At 40.2% G+C, this 26,767-nt stretch overlaps 1 protein-coding gene across 5 annotated transcripts; it reads right to left on the bottom strand.

Moving 5' to 3' along the window:
* Window positions 1-7,948: 7,948 nt before the first annotated feature.
* On the bottom strand, window positions 7,949-26,365 carry HERPUD2 (HERPUD family member 2). 5 transcript variants are annotated; one of them, XM_418840.8, is made up of 8 exons: window positions 26,147-26,365; window positions 20,480-20,557; window positions 17,299-17,412; window positions 15,122-15,279; window positions 10,805-10,927; window positions 10,160-10,483; window positions 9,221-9,335; window positions 7,949-8,951 (listed from the first exon to the last, which is right to left on the bottom strand). In XM_418840.8, the coding sequence occupies exons 1-8, from the start codon at window positions 26,291-26,293 to the stop codon at window positions 8,790-8,792; spliced, it is 1,221 nt and encodes a 406-aa protein (XP_418840.2). In that variant the 5' UTR covers window positions 26,294-26,365; the 3' UTR covers window positions 7,949-8,789. The 5 variants fall into 5 exon arrangements, with proteins under 5 accessions (XP_418840.2, XP_046794086.1, XP_046794087.1 ...); XM_046938130.1 differs by lacking the exon at window positions 26,147-26,365 and adding an exon at window positions 21,479-26,073; XM_046938131.1 differs by lacking the exon at window positions 26,147-26,365 and adding an exon at window positions 26,004-26,073.
* Window positions 26,366-26,767: the final 402 nt, after the last annotated feature.

Genomic DNA, 26,767 nt, shown 5'->3' with positions numbered 1-26,767 from the left:
TGTTACTCACCTCAGTTCATTCCGCTGAGGAATGGACATCAAATGGTATCTGCAAATTTTGAGTGCTCACTACCTCACCCAACCCATGCATGGACTACACCATTATGTCCAGCTACTCTTATTGGCCATCAGTTGTCTACCATCTCAACCAACACTTGAGATATTAACAACTTTTTAAAAAGTGTGTTACCCTCACACCAACTTCACTGCTCTAGTTGCTGGGCTCCCCTGATTTGTAATGATTTGGGTTTTCTGCTGAGGTCAGCTCCATATCTGCATTGAAACCCAGCAACTGACAGTTCATTTACTGCAGTTAGGGCAGAAAATCTCTCATCCTCTTCTATACAAAACAACAACAGAACAACACAACGGAAACACATCTCAGCAGATTCTGCTAGTGTATGCGAGTGGATTATACTGATGTAAACACCAGCTCCTTAGATATACATGTAATTGAATATGAGTGAGTGCACATGTGTCTGTGTGACTGTACAGAGTGAGTCAGTCTGTTATCCTTACAAGGAAGGTCACGGTAGCTATTAAATTACAACAGGGAGAAACATTAATGTAGCCAGTAAAATCAAAATCAAATTGATTTTAGAAATGATCATTACCTACATTTGCAATAACAGTTTTTCCTCTTAAAAAATGGAAAAATTCTACACAGGCAGATGTAGTGAAATAAAGTGGAGTTTTTTTCTCCACTTTAAGTTGAACTTAAAAAAAAAAAAGAAAAAGAAAAAACCAAGATAATTCACCCTTAATGTTCCTTGACCTAATTTCTTTATCTTTTAACAACAAAAAAAAGCCAGATAATGTTAATTAGTATCATCTGTGATGTGGGTACCAAGGAAACAGGCTCTCAGATTAAGGACAAAGTAAAATTTCCCAGTACTGGGAGAGTCAACAGAGCTCTCCAGAACTTGTTTCAACAATGCTACTTCTTGCTCTCAAATACCAAAAAGACATACTTCTATCTGTGATCTTGCTGTTCTTTGGACTCTTGGGACACTAAAGACTCTCAGCAGTGGGTAATTACACCATGGAAACTGCAATACCCTCCCCAAGAGCCATAGATGTGGAGTTTGACCTGATATCTTATGGGAAGTGCTTTCCCAATCTCCATATCAATCAGTGGTATTTCATATTGCCAAATTCTCTGTAATAGCCACGATACAATTTAAAGTCATTTGTAAGCCCAGATCTTCAGCTGACACAGAATTGCTAGGAAAAGAGAGAAGGGCAGAGGGAGAAGCAGAGACTTTCCCAAGAGATCATTTGGTGCCTTCATACAACACAAAAGGCCAACTCCCAAATTTTCAACAGCAGCTCTGAATGCACAAAAGAGGCCAGGATATTTGTCTACATTAAAAGAAGCCTCAACAGCAGCACAAAGAAATACGCTACCCAAAGAGAAATCATCCTAGCTATGTGCAATAGAACCCACAGACAAGGAAAATAGACAGCCACTGATAATTTCTTATTTATCATGAAAAAAATCACTACTGTGAGTGCCCTGGGCAACCTAATACAGTGGGTGGCAACCCTGCCCACAGCATGGGACTGGAACTGGATGGGCTTTAAGGTCCCTTCCAATTCAAGTCATTCTGTAGTTCTACGATGACTCTATGATAACGATGAGTCTATGATAACAGTTTCTTGCTAAGTTTTTCAGCTGGGTTCTAAAAAAAAAAAAAAAGGCAACAAAGCTGGTGAGGGGTCTGGAGCACAGACCTTATGAAGAGTGGCTGAAGGAGCTGGGATTGTTCAGTCTAGAGAAGAGGAGGCTCAGGGGAGACCTTATTGCTCTCTATAACTACCTGAAGGGAGGTTGTGGTGAGCTGGGGGTCAGCCTCTTCTCCCGGGTGACTAGTGATAGGACGAGAGGGAATGGCTTCAAGCTGCGTCAGGGAAGATTCAGGCTGGATGTTAGGAAATACTACTTCTCTGAAAGGGTGGTCAGGCACTGGAATGGGCTGCCCAGAGAGGTGGTGGAGTCACCGACCCTGGTGGTGTTTAAAGAGCGTTTGGATGTTGTGCTGAGGGACGTGGTTTAGTGAGAACCATTGATGAAGGGCGGATGGTTGGACTGGATGATCCTGTGGGTCTTTTCCAACCTTAGTGATTCTATGATTCTATGTTATTCTGCTTCAATAGATACTGCAGTCCTACTTCTTAAGTAGACATCAGATTTCTAAGAACGCTTACAAACACATAGCAAAAAGTGATCCTCTCAAGAAAGGGTTCCTCCTCACAATACATTCCTTCAGCTTAGCCATCTGAAACTGTTTCTCACAGCTGCCAATTTCATGCTGCACCAGTCTAACCAAGAGAGCAACCCAAGAAAAAGGAAAACAAACCTTAACTGTACAGTTGTCCCTATAATCTGCCTTACATTTCACATATAGAAATGTCCCTGAATTGCAGTCACAAAGGGGAAGATGAAGCCAATACAGAGGGAGACAGAAGGAAATTGAGATCTATTGCCCATCAAAATTCTTTCAATTGGTTTTAGTCACCTGTAAGAGGACAGAAAAAAAGACCAACTCTAGACATGCAAACACTCCAAGGCAGAAAGAAACTGAAGGATACATAGCATTATATATTTCATGTACGTGCAAAGTCATGTATGCCTGTGAAGCTTAAAGAGTATTAGCTCAAATAACCTCAGAGCCAGATTTTTGTACAGTGCAAGCAGGCCCAAATTCACACAGCTTATTTAGCCAGCGCCATATGATGCACAGACAGCACAGGAGATGAGGAGAAAGGCCAACAGTTTCGGAGTTCTGCCTAGTTTACTCATCTGTATTTTGTTTGAAATACAAAACCAAGATGCTGTCCAGATCAGCTTAGTTCCTGAGTTGGACTTTGGAACAACAGCTTTGGTCTCATGAGATGGCGTGTTTGATAGCAACAATGTCTTAAGATATTTCTGCCACTGAGCAGTGCTCGTGCTGTGCCGTGCCATGCAGCGCTGCCAACTCCATTAGACTAAAAGATCTGCTGTGTGGCCATGCTGGGAATTGGACCAGGTCATTGACTCAGCCTTTTTAAGCATCATAAGAATGACAACCTCTACAGACCAGTGCCATGTTGTAATGCTGCATGTGTCACCAGTATTACATGGCACAGAACTGGATCCCTGTAGATGCTGTCACCTCGCCTTGCAGTGGACCTCAAGGGCTGACTGAATTCCCTCATCTCTCGCCAAATAAATGCAATTGGCAAAACAACATCAAAAAGGTGTCAGTTGTCCTCCACCAGCTACAGTTTATTTAGGGGGAAAGTTACTTGGATGACTTGAGACAAATGTTTGCTTCAGCCATTAAAAACATTAGTTGCTCTGAAGTGTCATATATCAGAGCTAGTTGCTAGGAAGACACATGCCATTCTTTGCATTATAATTAAGATGTAGGAAGTGTAAGTTAAGACAAATGAAGATAAAGTCAGACATAATCATCCTAATTAATGACTTTCATGCTGCAACTTGTGTTCCACCTATCCCTGTAGCAAGAAGAAAACAAAACAATCAAACAGTATTATCAACAGCATCCAAACAAAAAAAAAACAAGTATTCCACATTTTCCAGAGCCAGCTCTGTGTCACAATCTGGAAGCTGTTTTTCTTTTTTAGTCAGATGAAGACAGCAGGGTGCCTAACTTGTTGCACCAATACTTCACCAGAAGCATTACCACATACTTCTGAATGGGAAAGTCTAGCTGCTACAAATAGATGACTGTTCAGAGGCAGCCTTGACTATGAAGCCCTCAAGCCACAAAGGAGATACAATGGGAGCAATTTCACAGCTCCCTCACCATACCTCAACTCATACCAAGTAGAAGTTGAGACCAAGAAGGGTTTGGTTGTCAGTTCTTTTGTCAAGTGAAAATGTCCCCAGATGGTGCTTGGAGGGAAGGCCATCTCAGGAAGATGACTGCCATGCACAGGAAAATATTGTTAAATGTACGATGTTCACTCAGTATACCTACTACCATGAGTGCTGCTTCTCAGGTTTTACTCTTGAGATCTGACTTGTATATATTGGATGTTTATAGAAAGGAACGGCTGCAGATGTTTGTAGAACTTACATGCAAATAAAACAGCTATTAGTTCCTAGAGCTGTCACTGTCAATCTTTAAATGAAATTAATCACTTAATAGGCTTTCCTTCTAAAATAATATCTAGTTACACTGGACCTGGGACATGGATGTGTACACAGAACACATGCTTTGAGCACAAACTACCTAAGCCCTTGGTATTAAAAAAAAGAAAAAAACAACCACTTCTCCCTAGGCAAATTTCACCTTTTGCAGTACATTAGGCCAGTAGGATCCTGCATCACTTTGCTCTAAAACATTGTTTCCTCTACCCACGTTACAACCACTCTTGAATAGCTGACTGCCACCCAAGGCCAGACTCAGGTAGCCATGCTGTTCCTTCCTGCTGCCAAGAGCACCACTTGCACAGGCCAAGGTCTTCTTCCTCAAGAGACAAGATCGAAAAATAATAATAAAAAGCTTCCCAAGGACCACACGGGTCTGGTACCAGGCAGCTCCAGTAGGGCTGTGTTGTGCCACCATCTAGTGGGGAATTTCAGAAGCGCTGCTGTCTTCAATCGGTGCACTTCCATCTCAGACAGATTTCTTCTGCAAGGTTTTGTTGCATGAAAGCAGAAATGAATGGGGTGACCTTAGCACCTCGGTCAGGAAAGGCTCACGAGAATTACTCCATCACACACAGTGCGTTTTCTTAGTTTGTCTATTACTCATTTCCCTAATTATCTTGGATTAATTAGAGCATCAAGCTTGTGCTGGCTAGGCAAATTGCTCATTTATTTTCACAGCAACGTATTTTCACATTAATGTGGTTATCTTATCACTACAATTTAGCCTTGCACCACGTTACTAACTAAAGCATTTCAGGAAAGCTCTCTGCTTCAAAAATGACTGCTGCTTCTGCAGTTTTTCCTCCAAGGACAGCTAAAACTAAGTGAGGGTAAGAGCAACAGCTAACATTGGTACTTCATGAACAAGCAGTCGAAAAGAATGCCTGGGATTATAATTCTTCCTTCCCTACTGCTCCTCCCACAGCCATGAAAAATATTTAAGGTAAAGTATTTAAGGTATTTAAGGTAAAATTTAAGTAAGGTTCACGGGCCAGAACACTAAACATATGCTCAAAGACGAGCAGAATGACTTCAGCTTCCTCAGCCCGTATCCTAAGAATAATCCTAATGAAATCACATCAGTACATCAGTATCACAAATATGGTTTCTTTACATTAAACAAATAAAAGAATACTGCACATTCTGTCCATTCTGCCATGGGACACTGCTTGCCTCTAACCTTTACAGGGGATAAACTGTTAACCCGCTTGATATATACTTTTCTTTTTTATGGATAGTTCTTCCAGGTCCAGTTTGCACTTCCCTCTTCCCCAACAAGCACTACTGAGCAAATTGTCTTTCAAGCACACTTGAACTGCTGAACATTCCAATTAGTCTCCCTCTCCTCTTTCAAAAGCAAGGCCTTCTGTAAACAGCAGCCAGTGAATAAAACCAGCTGACAGCTTGAGGCTGCCTTCCACAACACAGGCACTCTAGGGGCAGTGGTTCTACGTGAGTGCTGGCCACACAGAATAGCAGAATTTCTTTTCTTCTTTTTTGAAATGTAAATCTTGAATTTTTTTTTTATTATTATTATTACCTCACATTATCTTATTACTCAGATGAGCAGTAGCTTTGAAACAAACAAGAGTTGTGGTATGGTAACTCACATCCCAGTCCGCATTGTCCTGCCTATGCTTATACTGAAAGAAATCATCTACGTGTAAAACCACAGTGACATTAATTAAACTAACTCCAATACTTAATGCGTCGAAGCTTTCCAATCACAAGCAATACAGTATCACCCTGGATACTTTGGCAGCTAGTCTGTGCAGGAGTAAATGCATTCCTACAACCCGGTGCACATGCACATTTGGTTTGGCTGCAATCCTACCTGTGACTGTCTTTCTGGACAGGCCCAAAAAATTCAAGTAGGTCCACAGTCATGATGCTGGCAGAAAAATTCTGGACTTCTTTGCAGTAGCAAAGGTTGCTGTAGAAAAGCCTTATGCTAGAAAGCTTTCAGATTACATGGGAAACAAGCAGCAGAAACATGACTATTCACATCATATGCCGCAACAAAGTGCTTTCACATCACCTATTACCATTATGAACTTCACTTAATGATAAGTTTTCCCTCTTCTGCAGTAAGATGGTAGCAGAGTACATGTGAGGCAGAGGCTGCCTTTTCCTAGAAGTTGTGCTGTGGCTTATGTGAATGTTAGAGCAACAGGAAGCACCAAAACGTAAAGGCTGCCCATCAAGGTCTCTACAGCGAGGAGTAACACCAAGAAGAGCTTCTAAGTTCTTAAATTAACAGGGAAAAAAACCAATCTCTTTAACCACTCATTATTTTAAACTAGAAAAAGCTTGGGTATATACTACATTTGTTTGTCAAACAGTGGCATTGATAAACACAATGTAAATCGTGATCAAAAAGCCACTGCAAGTCCATAGAGACACATCTCAGTCCTAAAGTGTTATTGGAGAAAGCACAATACCTTTCTTGCATTATCTCCTCAGTACTGCATGTGCTCCTCTCATATACCTCTCACGTTGGTACTGATCATCTCATCTGCCTCTTCACACCAAGTGTTACGGATGAATGGAGCATCCTCCATCTCTACCTTACCACACTATGAAGCTCCTGAACATGCTGGCATAGACCTACTAGTTGGTGCACAGACTTCCTGTAAACATCAAGTATCTGCCACTTCATGCCTTCCTGTAAGGTGGAAGAAAGATAAATTTCAATCACTTCTTCATATTTAAAAATGGCAAGTGATGCACAGGCACATTACAGAAACGTTAATACCAAGGCACATCCTATGCTGCCTTAATCCTTATGCTTCTCATGCCATTTCATGCTACAGATTTGCTACCATTCACAATCTAGCTTCGCATACAGCCACGCACTATATAACTGAGTTTTGTTCTGTAAGACAATTCCTACAAAGATATAGAGAGCTGTTTTCCTAGGCTTTTCTTCTCTATTTTATCACCATATATGTCATGCTGTTCAGTTCTGTAGCTAAATTACTCAAAACCCCATAAATACAAATTTCTGAACTTAGCAATTTTTGATCAAGCAAGTCCCATGGCAGCCAAGACTGCCACTGCATGTCACTCCTTAAAAAGAAGTCTTTATAATAGTTCCTCTCAACTGAAAGCAGCTGTCCACAGTAATGGGGGAGTAAAACATGATATTAAATGTGATTTATTCATCATTGCTATCTGCCCAGAAAATGATTGATGCTTTAAAGACGTATCTATCTCTCCCTTTACTGAAGGATTCGTTAAAGAGAATGTTTTCTGAGCTACAAAAAACTCTAAAGCTGTTTAAATTAAAAATCATGGTTCACATTTATTTTTTCCCCAGATTGAAATTCAACTCTCCACAAGGCCTAGAAAACCTGACAAACGTTTTAAGAATATTAAACCAAACGAGATGCAAGTTTAAATCCTCACTGCACAGCTTCAGTAGTTTGTCATGAGCAAGCAGAAAACCTTCATTGTTCAGACCTGTTTAAGAGGCTCTGTAACCGAAAAAATAGATCTGGTTTAATCTTGGTCACAGATGAAGAGGATCCCAGCAGCCATTCTGAAGTTAGGTAAGACATGATAATTTCAAAATTAAGGACAAATATAAGCGAAGCTTCTCAACGATCTAAAATCTGAAGTAAACTGAAAGCTGACAGCAGCACCATCATTCCCCTATGTGAAATTTTCTTTTTTTTTTCAGTTTTATTTTACAAAGAACACAAAGAGAATACAAACACCACGACACCAAGCTCCTATCTGTAGTGGTATAGCATTGCTACAAACATATCACTGTAGACAGTATCAGTAATGCCACCGTGATTAACTTTATTCCACTCTCAATCATATCCTCTTCCTTAACAATGCACCGTTGTCTGCATTCAAATATGCATATAAACATCCAAAAGAGTTGCCATAATAGTTTTTATTAAAAAAACTAATTTACATGTTTTCCCCCCAGTACAGCTATGTTTTTTTAAAAAGTACTGTATGTATCAAACATTTAGGGTTTATCCCATCACTTCTGATTCTCTCTGAAGAGCTGTTAGCCATCTCTATATTTAATGAACTTCACTGCAGCCTCAATAAAAACCTTTCAGCTTTATAAAGATACTAAAAGAGGCTCGGTATTTTGCAGCATGAAGACAATATGCCATTAGCAAGTAAACCTCGTGTTTACAGCATTCTTTTGGGAATGATGTAAACTCCAAATCTCAAATCATACCTGCATGGAACTAACTCAAGATACACTGAAGTTATTCAGACAGCATTTAGGAAGGTCTGTCAACACTCATGATTTTTAACAGCTCTTTAAAGAGGCAGTGGTGCAGATTAAGTACAAGCTTTTTGCCTCAGTGTAATACACATCCGAAATTAAAATAAAACATGGAAGACCAGTATCTTTACATTTCATTCTTCAGAAAAAGAAGAATCTTAAGGAAAGCATTTAGTAGTCCACTTGTGCTTAAAATACATAATGCATGAGAAAGCCAAAAGAAAAAAAAATACACATTTTTGTACACCATGATCAAAAAGATAACATTATAAATTTTATGAAATTGCACTGCGTTTAAAACACTCTCTAGAATCTGCTCCACTTCTACCTATGGCTACTGAGACTGTCTGATGCAGTTCCTCTTTCATTTTAATTGCCAACCTGTGGAGGCCCTTCAGGGATGAGCGATGTGAAGAAGGTTGTGATAAAGGACCAAGCAGAAGCCATGAATCCAGGCTGCTGCTCTATATTGGCATCTTCACCCGCATCTTCTCCACTGTCTTCATCAATCCCGTCATCCATAAGTCGTTCCTTTAAAAAACAAATTAAAGCAATTCAGCTAATTCCTTTTAGAGCTCTGACAAAAGCTATCAGCAGTATTGTACTGCACCAAGTAAATAAAGGTACGCGACTGAAGCAGACACAAACAGACTGGAAAGGTAGATTTAAGCACCTCCCAGAGTGTTTCCATCTTACACATTCTCAATTCAAGACAGTTTTTTCTATTATCAACAGGTAGTTGCACATACTTTACAGTATAATACCTAGAAGTCTTACAAGGTACGTATGCTCCTACTCACCATCTCTTCAAGATCAGGATTATTTGCATTTTGCCCATCACGGTGCCCTTCCACATTATTGGCTGCTTGTTGCTGGCCACCCTCTTGCCTAAAGGGGAACCATCCAGCCTGGTGTCTACGTAAGAAAATGGAACAGCTGAGAATCTCTTTTAAAAGGAAGGATAATTGTCTCTTCGCCATTGCATTAATTTGTACAAGTGCTTTCAAATGAAAGAAGTTGTATGCACTTTTCCAGAAGTCTTACTTCAAGCTAGAACAGCTATTCCTTGATTTCTGGGTTAAGAAAAGTCTTGCTGTGTTCACAGCCACCTGAGCCAGATGATGTACTTTCTTTCAGTAAGGGAACTGACAACAACAGTACTGATGCATCTTAACAAAAGGTGCAGACTATAGGTCTGTATGATACATCATAAAAGCAAGCATCCCTGCAACTCCTCCAGATGTAGTTTCCACTGTTAGTAACAAGCTCTTATTTCTGCCTGACAATTTGCTCCATAAATTACACACATTTTTGATCTATAAATGAGCTTAGATCCACAGTTCTCTCTTCAAATACAAGCAGTAAAGTTTTTAAATTTACTCAAGAATACACCCGAGTTATAATATGAGCTTCCCTCCCCAGCACCTGCTTTCTTAATTTCCATCCCCAAATTCTACATTTCTGCAATACCACCCTGTCAATATCACTGATACTTAAAAGCACTGTGTTTCAAGTGTTAAATTGTATACAAGTTACTGTAGAAACATTTCACAAATGTGCTCCCTCACCCTTCAAACTGGCTCCTCTCCTTATCTGACATTTAAATTTGAACACACCTTACAATGAAGGAACAGTATCTAAACTTTTGTATTTGAAGCATTACTCATGCTTTAAAGACTGCACACTTGCACTATATTCCCTATATCTGATCTGTGGTTATACTTAAGTGTTGTACTCACAAGTAAACCAGTAGCATGGCTCCCATTACCATGACAAACCGACTGAAGGAAGAATAGAAATATACAATGCTCAGAAGAATAGCTGCTCTAGAGAATGTGTACATCCAGTCCAGCCAATCCCGGTTGAAGTCCTCTTCATTCACCACAGGGCCTCCCTGGGCATTCATCTGAACATTTGGGTTCACAGGCCTGTTCTCCTGGATGGCTACATTTGGCACTGCTGCGGGCTCATTTGCAGGAGCACGTTGTGAATTTACAGCCTGAGCGACTGCAGATCTCACTGGTTCAGTGCTGGATGTCACTTGGGCTGAAACAGCAGCTTGGCTAAAGATTCAAATACAAAACTTCTGTCAAAAAGGATGAAATAGTTCCTAAGCCCACGCTTGTCTTCTTCCCTGAACTACTGAACACACAATTCCAGATATAATACAGGTCAAAACATTTTTCCCTTAAATTATTGTACTAGTAAGTAAAGATTTAATTCCAATCCAAAGCTGGATTCTATAATTTTTTGGATAAAGTTTGTCCACGTAAGAACAGCACACCCAGACAAAGCAAGCACAAACATTTTGATGCTGCAAATAGTATTTAATATCTTCGTTTCATTAGTGTAACGCAGCATTATCTACTATAATGTGAACTTACTATTGCATGTAGTACTGACGTGCATACATTTGTTGCCACCATATCATCTGTAAGGGACTGAATGCAGGATACACAGGAAACCCAGCAGGAATAGCCTGGCCTGGAAATTGGTTGCCTATATTGCTGGGGAAGGATTAAAAGGAAAATATTCAGTTCTGTATTTTCACATTTATAAAATGCCTCAGTACTAAAAAACAGTTGAAGTAACACTGCTCATTTCATTTCATTCTGAAGCAATGCACTTAAGTAACACTGAAACATGGCAAGATCATCCACGCTATTCCAAAAGAGCTCTTCATTTTCATACAGTAAGTTAGTGAGTTAAAATTTTGTGCCTAACTGCAGAAATACACCCATTTAATTCCTTTTCAGTTCTGATGCTTTAGAGGCATTACAGGAGACGTAAAACTTAGAAGCTTCTGTAGCTTTCTTTTAGAAGTAATACCGCTGTGATTGCTGACAAAGGACTGAACGTAAGCAAAGAGATTAAAACTCATCTTTCAGATACAGAGTCTGTAGACCACAACTGGTAGAACACCGTAAATGCATTATTCTTCCCACTTCATACTTAACAGCATAAGGGATTCTCCTCCCTACAGGCTTTTAACTCTGATTCACACGCAAGAGATAAAAACTTACATATAGGAACTTTATAAGTTTATTTTTGTCTGCTTTTAAACCTTCTGGTTGCTCTTACCTCCTATATCACACAGCATGTTTTGGCAAGGTTTCTAACACACCTTCCCCCAAAGATTTGGATGCACTGAACTGTAGTAAACACAGACATCTTTCAGGGTAGCATGAGAGTATAAAGCGTGAAGTTCATTCACACTGCAGGCAGCAAGTGGTGGGTTGTTAGAGGTAGGGTGGTATGAGTAGGTTGCGGTTGAACTTGATGATCTTTAAGGTCTTTTCCAACCTGAGCAATTCTATGATTCTAATATTTCCACAAACTACACCTGTTCTCTAAGTTAGGCACTACCCACCAAGGTATTAGTATATCAGAATGCCTGATACACAAGACACAAACAGAAAGGAGGGTGGGAGGAAGGCATACAAACCTTTTTCCATCTTATATCTGAAAAAGTACTTCACTGTCATTCTGGATGAGAGCCTGCCACGCAACTCTGCTAAAACTCAGTTTGTTGTTCTTGGATTTAGTCATTACTTACTTTGATAAAAGCCTTTGTCATCTCACATCACTGACAATAAATGCATGTGGGCCAACAACCTTGGCCCACAAAGACCTCTCACTTACAAGTAACTTCATATGAGACCGGGATATCAACTTCAAGTGCTATTTCAACTTTCTCCACGGTACACTTGCTACTTTAAGACAACACAGCAAGCAAATGCTACTGACGAAGCAAAGCTGGTATTTGTGTTCTGGAACATTCTGTTTGCTGTCTGCATGTCATTCTGTCGCCCGCTTTCAAACATTAGCATGTACACAATGCAAAAACATCTCTTTAGGTAGGCTGCCCACACTTGACAAATAATCCCACCACCTTCGTGTTTCTCATCTGTTCATTGCTTCCAAGTACTCCCCAATCTGAAATGCAAGCCATTTCAGGACTGAATCCATCTGTTCTGCTTGTTGTACCCACACAGTACAGTGGGGCCCTGAACTAAGTCCACAGGAACAGACAATGCTGTTCTTGCTCTCCAGAGACAGAATGATTTGGTAGACAAGACAACAACTTGCCCAGTCCCATCTCAAATCCAGACTTTTAGACAACCCAATTTATAAGAACTTTGAAGCAAGAGAAAACATTGAAACGTTACCAAGAACAAAATTGAAAAATATGACTGAGCTGTTTTCTCAAACAGGATTTGATTTGTATGCTAAAGTTTTGTGCCAGGAACTGAAAAAAAAACCCACCAGAATCAACACTTCGTTGCCAAATATTCATGTTATTTACTTGTACCAATTACTCTACTAATGAAAATGTTGCAAAATGCTCAAGGGAATGGACCCTCATGACTGCAGACCTTTACTCATCAGTAGAGTCTATAGTTCATCATGCAGCTAGAATAAAGCTGCGTTTGGTCAAGAAACAAGAAGAAAAATCCACAACTCAACACAAGTTCCAGCTACAAATCTCCACTGTTCCTAACAAGTCCCTGTCTAAATAAGAATTACATTAATGCCAGATTTCATTGCCCCAGGTGATTTTTAAGAGAATATGTAAAACAACAGAAGGTATTTCATATTGCTGGAACAGAGGTAGCAAATGCATCTGTTTTTGCTTCAGCACACTAACAGAGGAGACTACTAACAGAATTAAGAGAGATGTTTCAAGTAGACAACAGACTGCAAGAGACACTGGCACAGATCAGCTATTACAGTAGAGCAAAGCCAGTGCCTAGAATCCCAAAGAAAAAAAAAAACATCTTAGTTTTCCATATTGCTCCACTAATTCAGTCTTACAAAAAGACTTGAGATTATTTAAGATGCATTTACTCCGGCACCTCTGTTCAGATCAGGACTGTACTCTAGAACTGAATCTCCCAGTTATTTCCTCTTACTATTTTAACTTCAAAGAATGCTCTTGGATCACCACCTGGATTTCTTTTGAGTTTCAGTGAATTGAAAGGCATGCTTCAGCAGCACTGCTAATGCACTACAGCAACAAATCATGGAATCACAGAATGGCCTGGGTTGAAAAGGGCCACAATGATCATCTAGTTTCAACCCCACTGCTATGTGCAGGGTCACCAACCACTAGACCAGGCTGCCCAGAGCCACATCCAGCCTGGTATGCACACATGCTAGCTGATCACAGCAGATGTAATCCAAATAAGACACAAAGCCCTGAAATATGCACAGTGTTGATGTCAAGTCCTCAGTAACTCTTTCCATCTACAAATCCACTCCTCTCAATCCACATTAACTGCTCATACAGATACAGTCTTAGAATAACTTAAATAAAAATCATTTTTTGAACACTAATGACTTCTAAACTAACTCTTCCTAAGTGTATCTTAACTATCTCACCTAAAGCATAACAGACAGTTCTGCTGCTTTTTTGAAGGCTGCGGGCTATTCAGTTACGATGCATACTGACAAAAAAAAATATCACGTTCAGGGTACGTTTATGTGAAAAGTTAATTTTAAAAGAAAATTAAACATCTTACAGATGAGTAACATAATATGCAAAAATTGCTCCTGGAATTGATTTACAGTTCACTGAGCCGTAGTCCTGCCAGTCACCCTACTGTCACCTACCTTTGTCATAAAGGCAAGTATAACCACTTCCACAGAGACTGATGTAGTCAGAATAAGATGAATGCTCCATTGAGAGCAAAAAGCAATCTCTTCTCAGGAGAGATCACATTTCAGATGAATAATAAAATGGCCTTGAAAGAACTCAGGATGAAAACAGTACGGCTGAGGTTAGATCTAATAGGACAGTAAACTAATTGAAGCGAATCTAAATACATTTTTAACAGTTCTTGACATCGGTTTTCCTCAGTGACAGAAATAAGCATTATCATCGGCAGATTCACACGTTGTTCTTGTGGGTCTCCCCCCAGCATTCACTAAAAGTACCTGGAAACTGCACACAGCACTACTGGAGAACACCTTGTCAAAAAAAAAACCAACAATTCTCGAAAGCATTCCCCGAGGAGCTCATATATAAGAATATGTTATCCTCCTGTCTTCCCACTGGAAGAAAACTAAACCAACATTAATAAGAAGCTGTAAAGATCATGCAAGATAAGATTTCCTAAAGCTACTTTGTAAGTGCAAAAAAGAAAAAGGGTTCTGAAAGTGAACAGATCGATAAGCGTACAGATGGGTTATGTTTTTCACACATGAAAATAAGACATCGTAGGGTCAGAAACACATACTCAAAACATCTCCTTTCTAAAATTGAATTCAGTATGAATAAGTGAAGAGTTGAATCTCATGTGTCAAAAAAATCAAGAATCATCATATTCTGGTAAAAATTTTGTCTTGTTGATTACAACAAAGGACAAGAAAGAGCAACCAGACAATAATTGGATCAGTTACATCCATTAAGTACAACCATTAGAGAAACACCTGTTCCCATCAACAGAACATCGAGAGCAGAAAGCACAAAGCAAAGAAGAGCCTGAAGGAGAGCACCAAAAACCACTTACTCTTTGAATGACTCCTGGCTTAAAAACATTGATGCTCATGAAAAAAAAATGCTTCTAAACTTGACTTATGCTTCGAGATAAAACAGCCAAATCACTTTGAAGACTGCCAAAGCAGCATAATTGTAATGGAACATTTAAGAGTATTTCAAAGAGTATAAAGCCATCCTTAGCTCTTCCAGTCTCACTTACCCTTGCATTAAATAAGGAAACTGGTGGCTCGGTATGGGATCGCTTTGTGCTTGTGGAACATTACGATGTCTCACTCCATCTGCACTAGTGTTCGACGATGTAGATGAAGCTTCTTGGTTTGTGGGTGAGGCAGCAGTTGATCCAGAATGGTCCAAACTCTTCAAAAATAAATAAAACTGAGGTTAGATATATATATATATTTTTTTTTTAACCACAATAACAAAACTTGCAACTGTGTCCTAAGAAAATTCTTTGCTTTAATATTTTCATTTGTAACTGTTCTATTGTGTATATAAGCAACAAGCAAGACTACTGGGGTTGTAGCTATTGTGGCAAGGTTTTAGTTAAAAAAAACCAAAAATCAAAATTGCACTCAGGTGCACATAAAGAAAGTAAAGTTTTCAGAAGCACACAACACTTAACAGCTCCCAAGGGTAATCCATAAATCATTGGGAAACAAGGTCTCAAAAATCTGAAACAAAGGAAAGCTTAATTAAGAAAACTTAACAGTGGCCTCTAGAATTCGTTCCTGCTAACACATTGTTAACAGATGTAATTATGAACATCTAGAGACAAGAGGTGCCTGCTGTAGAACAAAGTACCTTTCTCCTCTGTCCTTGTTTTTAGTTTCCCATTTTACTCTCCTAATCATCATATCCAACCTGACAGTTACCCAATCCAAATTACTGTGCCAGCTGCTGGGGGTAGGGGAAGGGAATAACAAGGAAGTACCTAGGAACTCTGCAGGCTCCCACAAATACACCTACAAAGGGTCTCAGGCCTTCAACACATTACAGGACAAATACTTAATCCTGGAAGCAGGATAACAGCTGGCTCTCCTAGATCATTTGTCACCACAACAAGACTATAATTCGGTCACCAAGATGCATTATTTTACTTTTATTACACCCCCAAATCCTATTGCTAAGCATTATTGTGATGTTTACTTGTAAAAAAAGCCTTCTTCAAATCTGACAACTCAGTAACTGATGAGCTGCAACTAATTAAGACATCTTTATCATATTTACCCTACAAAGGAAAACAAGAAAAAATTACCACGAGACAGTAGGGAAAAACAAAAACAAGGAACCACAAATGGAAGAACAAAGGCCATTCAAGCCTTGGAATTTGGTTGCTTCCTTCCAAGTATCATAAATATAACACTGCACACACCGACTGCTTTAAGTACTCATTAATACAGTTATTAACATTACTTGTAACTAATCTACGTAGCAATAAAACAGAAGACCCCTTTGTACTTATATTGTTGTTTACAAGTAGAAGAGACGTTGCAACAACTATCCACTCTTCTACCATTGAAACTGCCAATTTTTATGTCACATAGCAGTCAGAAACAGTACACCATCAATAAAAGAACCAAGACAGAAAGCTTATTACTGAAAGGGTATTTCACGTGTTGATAATCAACACGCCACAGATGAAGAGTAACAGTTTTGTATACTCCCCTTTCTGACTAACCTTCGTGGATCACTTCATGATACCACCAGCTCTGGAAAAGCCAAGAAAATTACAGTGACAACCAGCACATCATCAGAAATGTTACTTTCCCTTCTGTTAAAACTGAGTACAACTAAAGAAAAACATCACTTCCAGTGTAGGAGAAGGGAAGTGTGAAGAACAGAACTCAAAATGCACACAAAAAAAGATCCTATGAACAACTTACTAATACAACATTACACATGCTTTCTATTCCTCATCTCCTTACAGCCTACCAACACTACTGATTGCTTTGGAACTGCCTAAGTATAGGCCAGTTCTTGTCAGGCAGAATAAACACTGGCCAAGTCCCACCATTCTCAAAAGGAAGGCACTAATCTGACTGGTCTCTCTTCAACAGAAGGCATTCACAAAACTAATCAGAACTGTAAAAATATAGGAAGATAGAAAGAAAGGAAGACACACTGCCCCATGAAGTGGGGAAGAAATAATAGGTTAATGGAAGTTGAGCATCTAAAAAACACAATATGTTACAGTTTGTTTAATTAAAGTGGCACCTTTAAATAACCAATTATAATTCTATGCATTCAGAAGATACACTCTGCTTTCACCACGTGCTTCTACAGTAAAATTTTAGAAACAAGAAGGTAGCTTGCTGGAAGGCTTCCTCAGTGCAGAAGAAATGGATGTCCCCTATATTAAAAAAAAAAACAACTCACTGAGCTACTGCTGGAGGTTGAAGCTCCGTGACCACCTCTACTGGTGCTTGGTTTTGGAGAGCTTGGGGGTGTCCGGGAAGTACATACCAGGTGAACCATATGATATTCATCTTGCTAAAAATCAAAGAGATGGAAGAGCTAAAGCAACAATATTTGCAAAATTTACATGCAAAAACTGTTTAAAAATTCACTTTCAAAACTCCCTTTTTAATCAATAAAGATACATTACACAAAATACAGATCACAAAACAAAAACCAACCCTAGAACAAGAGATACTTGCTGTTTCAGAACTAACTTTTTTTTCATAGCTGACTACAATCACATACTAAGCATTCACTTACCCACAGTTTCCCCTAACACTGCAGTCTAGCAGAACCAACAAAACATCACATAAGAGAAATGTAAGGAAGTACAGGTTAGGCTTTGACTTCAATTTGGAATAAAAACATACAGTGTTTTTACAGTGCTCAGTTTCCCAAATGCTAAGAATGCCTTCATTTGTGTTAAGGTTTAATGAAGAGAGTTATTCAATAACAGGAAAAACAAAGAATGGAGCTAGAATTCCATGAACAGGACAAGATATGAAAAATATACTAGCCACTGCAGTTTAAGCTTAACTCAAGCCTACCCTGCAGATACCACCCAGCTAAGAATTCCTGTGGATACTCCACGCTCTGAAAATGCTATGCAAAGCACCAAACCAGATTTGGGTATTCCTAAATACTTGTATGCGAGGAATGAACCAATAGGACCACTCAAAGCCATGTCAGCAGTGAAAGTAATCAGCTTGCACCAGTTCTTTGTGAATATGCTATAGAACATGGATGTCATGCCAAGCTTCGATCTGAATCTGTTCTACTATACCAAATGAAAACATTTGGCCACAGCAACAAAAATAGCTATGCATACTTAAATTGCATACTACTATAATGCAATGACATTTAGAAATACTGTTTCTTTTAAAGTATTAAAAAGACTGTAAAAAGCATTTACTCATTTTTCAGCTCTGACCTTTAGGAATTAAAAAAAACCTGCATAACTGCTTTTTATATACCACTGTGCATCCTGGCTAGCATAGCCTCTCCCTATGCACACTCACTGCAACCCCTCTGCATAAATCAGTTTCTAGTCACAAGCACAGCCTCGCTGTTACACCGTCATTTCCTACTAGTTGACGACAGCAAGCAACAATGAGATAGCACTGAATGCAAATGATCAGCATTCTACCAAGTCATAAGCCTTGAACCTGACTACTTACCTTCTTTCTACAAAAGAACTTCAGTGACTTAGAGGCAAAGGAAGGCAGAAAGTGGCTGTTTATTAAAACATGTTATTGATATACAACACATTGAAGATCGCTATGCTTGAAGCCATCCAGCCTCCAGGTATTTCTTATCAGCAAAATGACACTGCTCAGCATCAAAAAAAGCAAGGATCACAGAGCTAATATGAAAGACCTAGTAAATCCTATGAGAACAACAGGTATTTATAGTTAAATGAATAGGAAGAATACAGAATGAAACTGAAATTAAGAGCAATCATATTTCTTTCAAAAGCTCAAGCACCAAGTATGCAACTTTTTTCTTCCCCTTTCAAGTCTTTGTACTTACAGCTGATGGATATCTTTCTAAATTCACTAAGTTTCCATAACTGAACCTAAGGCCTATACCAAGTAGAACACTCTTAAAAATATCCCTTGAATACTGAAGGAAGACAGTTTCTCTATCAGATTAACAAGGCTTGACATAGTTTGTATCTACTGTGAGAGAGTTTGCTGTTGGCAGACCAAGTGAATTTAAGGGATTCAGACTTGATTTTGCCCATCACAATCTTTTGCTTTGAGCAAGATTAGATTAATATCTTTACGAACCCTTAAGCTACACAGGATAGCAGTTGGCAATAGTTCAGCTACAGTTCTGTAGTAAACTTACACACAGTAAATACAATCACATTTTTGGTAAGCAGGTAAATCTATCCTCCTAAGATTTCTTTCAGAATCAAGACCATGAAGGAACAACAGCAGCAGCCTACTAAGCAATACTCAAGATTCCGCTTCATCACTTTCTCCATTTTTGACATGGAAGATCAGTTACTCATTTACCAAAAAATTATTCTCCTTTGGAGGAGACTCTACTCCATACTGAATGGAAAAGCCTAGCTCAACTCTGCAGTTTTTACCCTGAGTTTAACTTCAGTACTTTACTAAAAAGTATTACCAACACTCATGAACTGTATTACTGACCTGACATATGTAATGCTTGCAAGATGTAGCAACTGTTAGTGACTTAAAACATCTCCTAAATACAGCTATTGATGCATCCAGGTCTGCTTACTGGAAGTTTAAGGAACAGTCAGCAGAGCACTAGATTATCTGTTAGCATCAAAATGGAAACACAGAAAGCTCTTGATAATCTGCCCTCTTAGGGTATTTCTTTCTATACGTTAGGAACTTCACTAACATAAGGAAGTCTCTATTACTCAATAGCATCCACTTAAGCTATGCAAATCCAATCTGAGAATCAAGCATGGGTATTTCAAGATGTCACACATCAGATGTCATGGGTACTCAGGATTTGGATTTAATCTACACGTTGCCTTAGGAACACAAAAGTCAGATAAGCCAACAAAATAAAGAAATTTGATGGTTCTTGCATTTTTTTAAAACACCAGGAACAGCTAATACCTGAAGAATAAAGCCAGGACAACAGGTAGCTTTCCCAGCAAAACCATCTGTGAATTTAAAAGTCTTTACTTGCATGTAAAAACATTACCCTTAGCTTGCTCACAAGTCCCTTTTGGTTTTTGTTTTAAGTGTAAGTTGTTGGATTTCAGTAAGTACAGGAAATGAAATGACGTCCAAAACTTTAACAGAGTTCTGTTAAATAATCCTGCTTCAGTCAAAGCAGGAAATGTCCAAGAAGTCATTCCCCATTACATATCACTTGTTTGGGACTTAGGCAGGCTAACTCTCATCAATCAGAAACATCCCTCAATCCACAGGTGTTACAGTCATACAAACAAGGGATACTTGCAAATACATTTTCCGAAATACATCAACATTATTCAGTTGGTCACACGTTGTACCTTATTAAGATTTGAAGTTAAACAATGCAAACTAAATTCCTATTTCCTAAAATGTGTTTTTGCTCAGCAATCATACGGTGTTGATATAAAGCTTACTTTTCTGAGAACATCTTTCAGCTGCAGGTGATCGGGAAGCAGTCTGCCAGAATACACCAGTCTCTGATCCTTTGTGGACTAGGAGATGGGACAAAGAAAGGAATTTAGCTTTTTCCAGCTGTACAGACATACAGCTGGTGATAACATTTGCAGATGAGAAAAAACCCCTTAGCATTCCAACCACCAACGGACAGTCTTTAAAACATTTCAGAGGTCTTCTGAGTCCAACTGGCTACTTACTTCTGAAAAGACGTTCTGCTGTTACGCACTCACCAGGAGTGCCCTAACATTTAACATCACTTAACTGGTAAATGCTGCTCGAGACAACCATTAAGTACGTTTCAAAATTCCCTTCATTTCAAGAAGAGTCACTCCTCACTCTGCTCCCATTCCCACAAACTTACTGGGAAAGCAGATGGAGAAGTGGCTGGAGCAAGGGAAAAAGCAATAGTAGAATGATGGAATGGTCATTGAAACACAGGAGAAGGACAAGTTTCAATTTTTTCTCTGTAAGGAATTTCTGTTATTAGTCTGTCCATTACCAACTCCATCTCCCACCACCCATCAGCCCTCCAAAGGAAACACAAAACAGAAGAAGAAACACGGAGGAAGGTAGTAAAGAACATTTAGAAGCAAAGGACTTTTTCTTACAGGGAGCCCTCAAACTTGAATAAGTTTTTTTGCCTGTTCTTAGTATTTCCACACTTTAGAACTGTTGAACAATAAAGATTTATTTAAAACTACATTGTGCTCAAATTATAAGGCAGTAACATTTAAATAGTCTCAGCTGAGATCACGATGACTGTATTTGTGGTACCCTGTTGATACAGTTAAGATTTCTATTGCATAAAGCATATAACTAAGCTGCCACAACTTAATGAATAAACAGTTCCTTTCCTGAGAAAAGCTTCTAAATGTTCACCCATAAAGAAACAAGCGTTTTGTTTTGTTAAAAGAGAACCCAACCGTTACCAACTTCAAGTTCAGCTTCCGACTTACAGTGTAAATTAATCCAATAGCTTTTAGCACTGCAAAGAATGCTAACCTAACCAAACGCTGGATGAAGAAATCTAGCCTAACACCAGCGGAACTGACACGCATTATCAGCATGAAGTATTTGAAGAATCTTCCCACCATCCACACAGGCAGCCTTACACCGCTCCTCTCTCTCTTTCTGCCCTCCCCCAACCTCCCCCTCTTCCCCCCCAGTGGCTTCCTCTGCAGGCACAGTAACACTAAGACCCAAACAGCTGAAGTTCACACAAACAAGGTAAAGCTTTCACAGAAGCCCTGACGATCTCTTTCCTGGTGATAACCTTTTAGTGATGTTCAGTGACCAGGAGATAACAGAGGAGTTACAGATCTTAATTCTTCCCCTACATATTCCAGTCACAAGATTTAGAGATACTCTAAGCCAACAATTTTAAGTTTGCATTAAATCTGAGAAGTTTCTGCTTTAAAAACTTAAATAGTAATCCAAAGACATGCTAGTTGTACTTCATCGTGTACAGGGCTATAAATTATGAGTGGCTAACTTGCCACATGTAGCCCAGAACTGTTTCTATCGCTTATGCTGAAGAAGCTTTTTCTACATTCTGAGGCAGACTCAGTTAAAACGAAACAAAACCAACCACCAAGAAGCCCCAAGCCAAGAATTCTGTACCACCATCCAACAGCAGCTGATGGGCACAGCATTTTGCCCACAACACCATTTCCTATGCGGTCCAATTCAGATTCTTTCCTTCTCTATCACAGATACAGACTTCCCCATTTCTCCATATAACAAAGTACCTTCTCAAGCACAATACAAGTACTTCAATAAATAAATCAATCCTTTACAGGTAAGAAATGGTTGGATTAAAATGTCCCCTCCGGTCTGACCACTATAGTGGTAATGCATTTCAGCTCCCCAAATGAAAAAAAAAAACAATTAAAAATAAACGCTTATAGCTTAATTTAACAAATATTGAATACTGTTGAACATATTAGGCCAGGAACATTAATGCAGGAAGAAGTACTGAACTCCATGCTGCTCCCTACATAGCTTAAACGTCTAACTGCGCACCACAGGAATTATCCCTTATAATTCTCAGGGTTAAACCCATCCTACAATCCTGAAACCTGAGAGTTTTTTGGGTTTTTGTTTTAATAAATGGAGATGGAAGAAAGTGACAAACATGAAAATACAGTAATTCACATAGATGCCAAAGCAAATTGAGCAGGCATTCAACTCATCCTCTGCCAGAGAGGATTCGGCAGCCCAGCTCCTGCCTCAAAGAACAACATGCTCGCTGCTGGACCAAACACTGAACTGTGATGGAAAAGGACTTCAAAATACCAACTGCTGGCCCCACTTTAAGAAGCAAATTCAAAACACGAGATAAAACAATTCAAGGACTCAAAAGCTGAAGCTCAAACTTGGGATGGAAAAGACAGTTTTCTGATCCTAATCCAAAAGCTATGAATTTTAAATTAGCAATTTATCAGCTTTTTTTTTTTTCCTTCCATTTTTCAAGCATGACTCCTACAGTGCTTGATTCAAGTTAAATATGCCAAGAAAATTCCCCAAACCATTAAAGAGAAGATAATGAAGTAAGATCTTTCAGGAACATACAGTCTGTGACCTATCCCCAGCTTCAGCTACAAGACATCAGGTCTTCAGGTCATTCAACCTCTGCCACTCTTCCACAGGAAATAAAAATCCAAAGAACCACACATGGTCAGAACTGTGGGAGAAATACATGCTAGGTGACAGGTAACTACAGGAAATGAGAAACAGGAGTTTTAAATTAATGTTTATGGGCACAACTGATAACAGTGATTAAGACTCAGAATGCCAGATCCACCAGGTTGGAGATGCACAGATGATTTTCTAAGTACTCTTTTCTTCAATAAACATTTGTTTTAGGGAAGTTATAATTACATGGGGGGCGTTCTAACTCCCTATGACAAATGAAAAATTGGCCCAGTTGGAAAAAAAGTTGACAAACATGAACCTGAGTATAGATCCACAAACTAATTTAATGCTGATTTAACCCCCTAGCTTATTCATTGACTTACTAAAGTACAAATTCCAGCTTTAACAACAACTAACTCAATTTATATCTGCCTGTACTTGGAATTTATCTATACTCAGGTAAGTCATTCACACAAATGTATCCGGTAAAGTCACAGATGACACTGCCTCAAAGCCCAGCCTCTCTCTTGCCTATTTCAACAACCACATTTTCTGAAGATACGCCCTCAATAGACAGTTACTCTAAGTGCTGCTACCAAATTCACCATTAGTTTACCAATTAGAAAAGAAACTAAATTTAGGCACGTATAGGAGAATAAGCTGTAAGTCACACATGGAAACTTGCAAGATTGTACTGCAGCGATAGCAGCTGATCCTCATTTTGCATCCTTTGCTTTGAGAACATTGCAATACTTGCATGCAGCATCTGCGTTCTGATGTACCCTCGCACTTTTAAAATAGAGTGGAGAAGTTATTTCCAGGACATACCACATCCATGGCATGTAGATGTTTTACTGACAAGTTTTTGACGCTGCTCTGTGTAAAAAGAATAAGAGGATCTTAAAAACACAAATGTGTAAATAAATGTTAAATTAAAAACAAAACAAAAAAAAAAAGCAGCAAGACTACATCAAAACCAGACAAAAGATCAGCTTTCCAGTTTGACCACACAGAGGAGATCCTTTTCTTACATCCCCATGTTATTAATTTGAAAGGTTCTATGAAGGAACAATATTGTGTTTAATTACAACCAAGTCAGTAAGTACACTAAAGCCAAATTAAATTGAAATATTGAGATAATTTTCACTAAAGAAACTGCCACTATCTAACCCAGAACAGTTCTGGGGATTCTAAACTGCTCACTTTAGTACTGAGCAGTTAATCCTGAACTACATTTTAGTAAGGTAAGACACGCTGAGGAATGAATTTTTAACAGGAGACACACACTTCAGGCAACTCAAGCGTAACATCATAATACTGGTTAATACAATGCAACATTAAAACCTCTTGTTCATCAGGGATTCCTCCTAGAAGACCATTTCAGCAAGCTCACAGGGTGAATCCGAAAATGAGTGTTTGAATACAAATACCCCACAAGAGGACATCCTAGCAAGGAGGAGGCAGCAATCAACAGCAGCAGTGCCTTTGTCTTTTTTGCAGTGGTCGCCTCTCAGAAGGGAGTTAATAAAAGCAATAACTACATCCACAAGTTCTCAAATACAGAGCATCAGCAGTGCAACTTCTGACTGCTTTTCTCCTGTTTTCTCCTTCAGAAGAAACCCCTTTCGGACACAATGCTACCATTTTAGGCATGTTTTCCTCTCCCCACCCCCAGAAAGATAAAAACAAATTAAAGCATCAATAATTATTTTATTGACTTAGGTGAACACTAATCATTTACAATATAAAGGCAACCTTTGTCAGACATTTTGCACAGCAAAGTCCAGGCCCTGCATGTCACCACGCTGTAGAGACAAAGTCAGTCACTGTTTTTGTACAGTTTTCCGGAACAGGTTTTCAGAAGAATCAAATACTCTGTTCTACACGACTGCCATTCTAAGCAGGTGTGATGTTTCCACTACCCGGATGGTTTTTCATAACCTCTTTCATTTGCCAAATTCAGAACTTAAGTTAGGAAAGAAATGCATTTCCCACATTCAACAGAAATCTGTATATTTTCACATTAACAGCTGCAAAATGCAGCTGCTACTGTCACACAAGTCTGCAAGGAGAGCCTGAAGGAACTGGGGCTGTTTAGTCCGGGGAAAAGGAGGCTGAGGGGACATCTTATTGCTCTCTTCCAATATCTGAAAGGAGCTTAGAGAGAGAGAGGGGGGCTGGTCTCTTCTCACTGCTGACAGGACGAGGGGAAACGGCCTTAAGTTGCACCAGGGTAAGTTTAGGTTGGACATCAGGAAACACTTCTTTAAAGAAAGGGTTGTTAAGCACTGGAATAGGCTCCCCAGGGAGGTGGTTGAGTCACCATCCCTGGATGTGTTTAAAAATCGTTTTGATGTGGTGCTCAGGGACATGGTTTAGTGATGGGTTGTTACAGTTAGGGTATAGCATGGTTAGGTTGTGGTTGCACTCAATGATCTTTAAGGTCTTTTCCAACCTGAGTGATTCTATGATGCTATGAAAACAGCTGATGGCAGTTTCCAGCCCCACCTCGAAAAAATGGCACCTCAAAAGAAAAGAGGAATGAATTCTCAATCCCACGTTTCAGATGACACTATGAATACTCACCTACCTGTTCCACCCCTGAGCTCATTAGATAGCTCAAGTTTGGCTATGCCAGGAGTACTGTAATCACTACAGATAAAATGCATACGTTCACAGAAATTAGCCTTAGATTTGATTAATAGGTATGAACTCTGCAGTAGGAAAGTTAAGTGGAGCAAGACTAGTGGCCTTCAGCAGCACACTGAACTGCCATCTCCTTAAAGCACACAGAAAAGCAGCTGTTTATGTTTGGACTCAGAGCAGAGAGCCAATCCCCGCACGTACCTCGCTGGGGAAGCGGGACTCTTCCTTGTTTATTTCTCACAGCTCCCAGCGCAGGCCCCGACCCGCGGCCATCTCCCCAGGTCAGAAGCCACAGAGGCCACAACGCCAGCGAGACGAAGGAGAGGGGCTGCCCGCCAACTCACCGGCTTGCTGGGGTAAACGTCGGAGAGGTGCGACTTCAGCCTGCCCACGGTCCAGTCCAGAAAGCAGTTGATGGTCTGGTCGGTGTACTTCTGGTTGGGCGCCTTGATGATGAGGGTCACCGGGTGGCCCACCACGCCCTGCTCCATGCTGCCGGGCCTGCCCCTCTCCCCCCGCCCGGCACACGGAGCCGCTCGGAGCCGCGGGCGCTCGGGATGGGCTCAGCGCGCGGGGCGGAACTTCCGCAGGCAACGGGGGGCGCCCATCCCCGAGCCGGGCGGGCAGGGAGGGGGGCGGCTAGGCGCGGCACACGCGGCCCTCCCACCGCCAACAGACACCACCCTCGGAAAGCCGCCTCCCGCACCCACAGGAAAGCCCGAGCTGAGTCGCACCACACCGCCTCGACCTACGGCCCGCCGCTGTTTGTGTAAAATGGAGGCCGGAAGCGCGGCCTCCCTCCTCCGCCTACTCCTCCTCCTCCTCCTCCCCCGCCGCTCCCCGCGCCGGACGCTGAGGGGCGCCCGCAGGCCGCGCGGGAGGCTGGCACTGCGCAGGCGCGCTGCGACCTGCCGCCGGGCAGCGGGAACGGGGGGGAGGTGTGACGTGACGTGGCGGCTGTGGGG

This window comes from Gallus gallus, chromosome 2, assembly GCF_016699485.2.
Source record: "Gallus gallus isolate bGalGal1 chromosome 2, bGalGal1.mat.broiler.GRCg7b, whole genome shotgun sequence".
NCBI lineage: Eukaryota > Metazoa > Chordata > Aves > Galliformes > Phasianidae > Gallus > Gallus gallus.
Note: the sequence above shows the minus strand (reverse complement) of the source record. Positions and strands in the feature narration are given on the sequence as shown.

What these genes read in the sequence shown, in the direction of transcription:
- HERPUD2 (XM_418840.8), bottom strand. Translation starts at nt 26,293, where the DNA reads ATGGAGCAGGGCGTGGTGGGCCACCCGGTGACCCTCATCATCAAGGCG. An exon ending in TGAAAGATGTTCTCAGAAAA is followed by an intron (nt 17,413 to 20,479) that starts GTAAGCTTTATA and finishes TTTGATTTTTAG; the next exon opens with CAAGATGAATATCATATGGT. An exon ending in CGTCAGTACTACATGCAATA is followed by an intron (nt 10,484 to 10,804) that starts GTAAGTTCACAT and finishes TTGAATCTTTAG; the next exon opens with CCAAGCTGCTGTTTCAGCCC.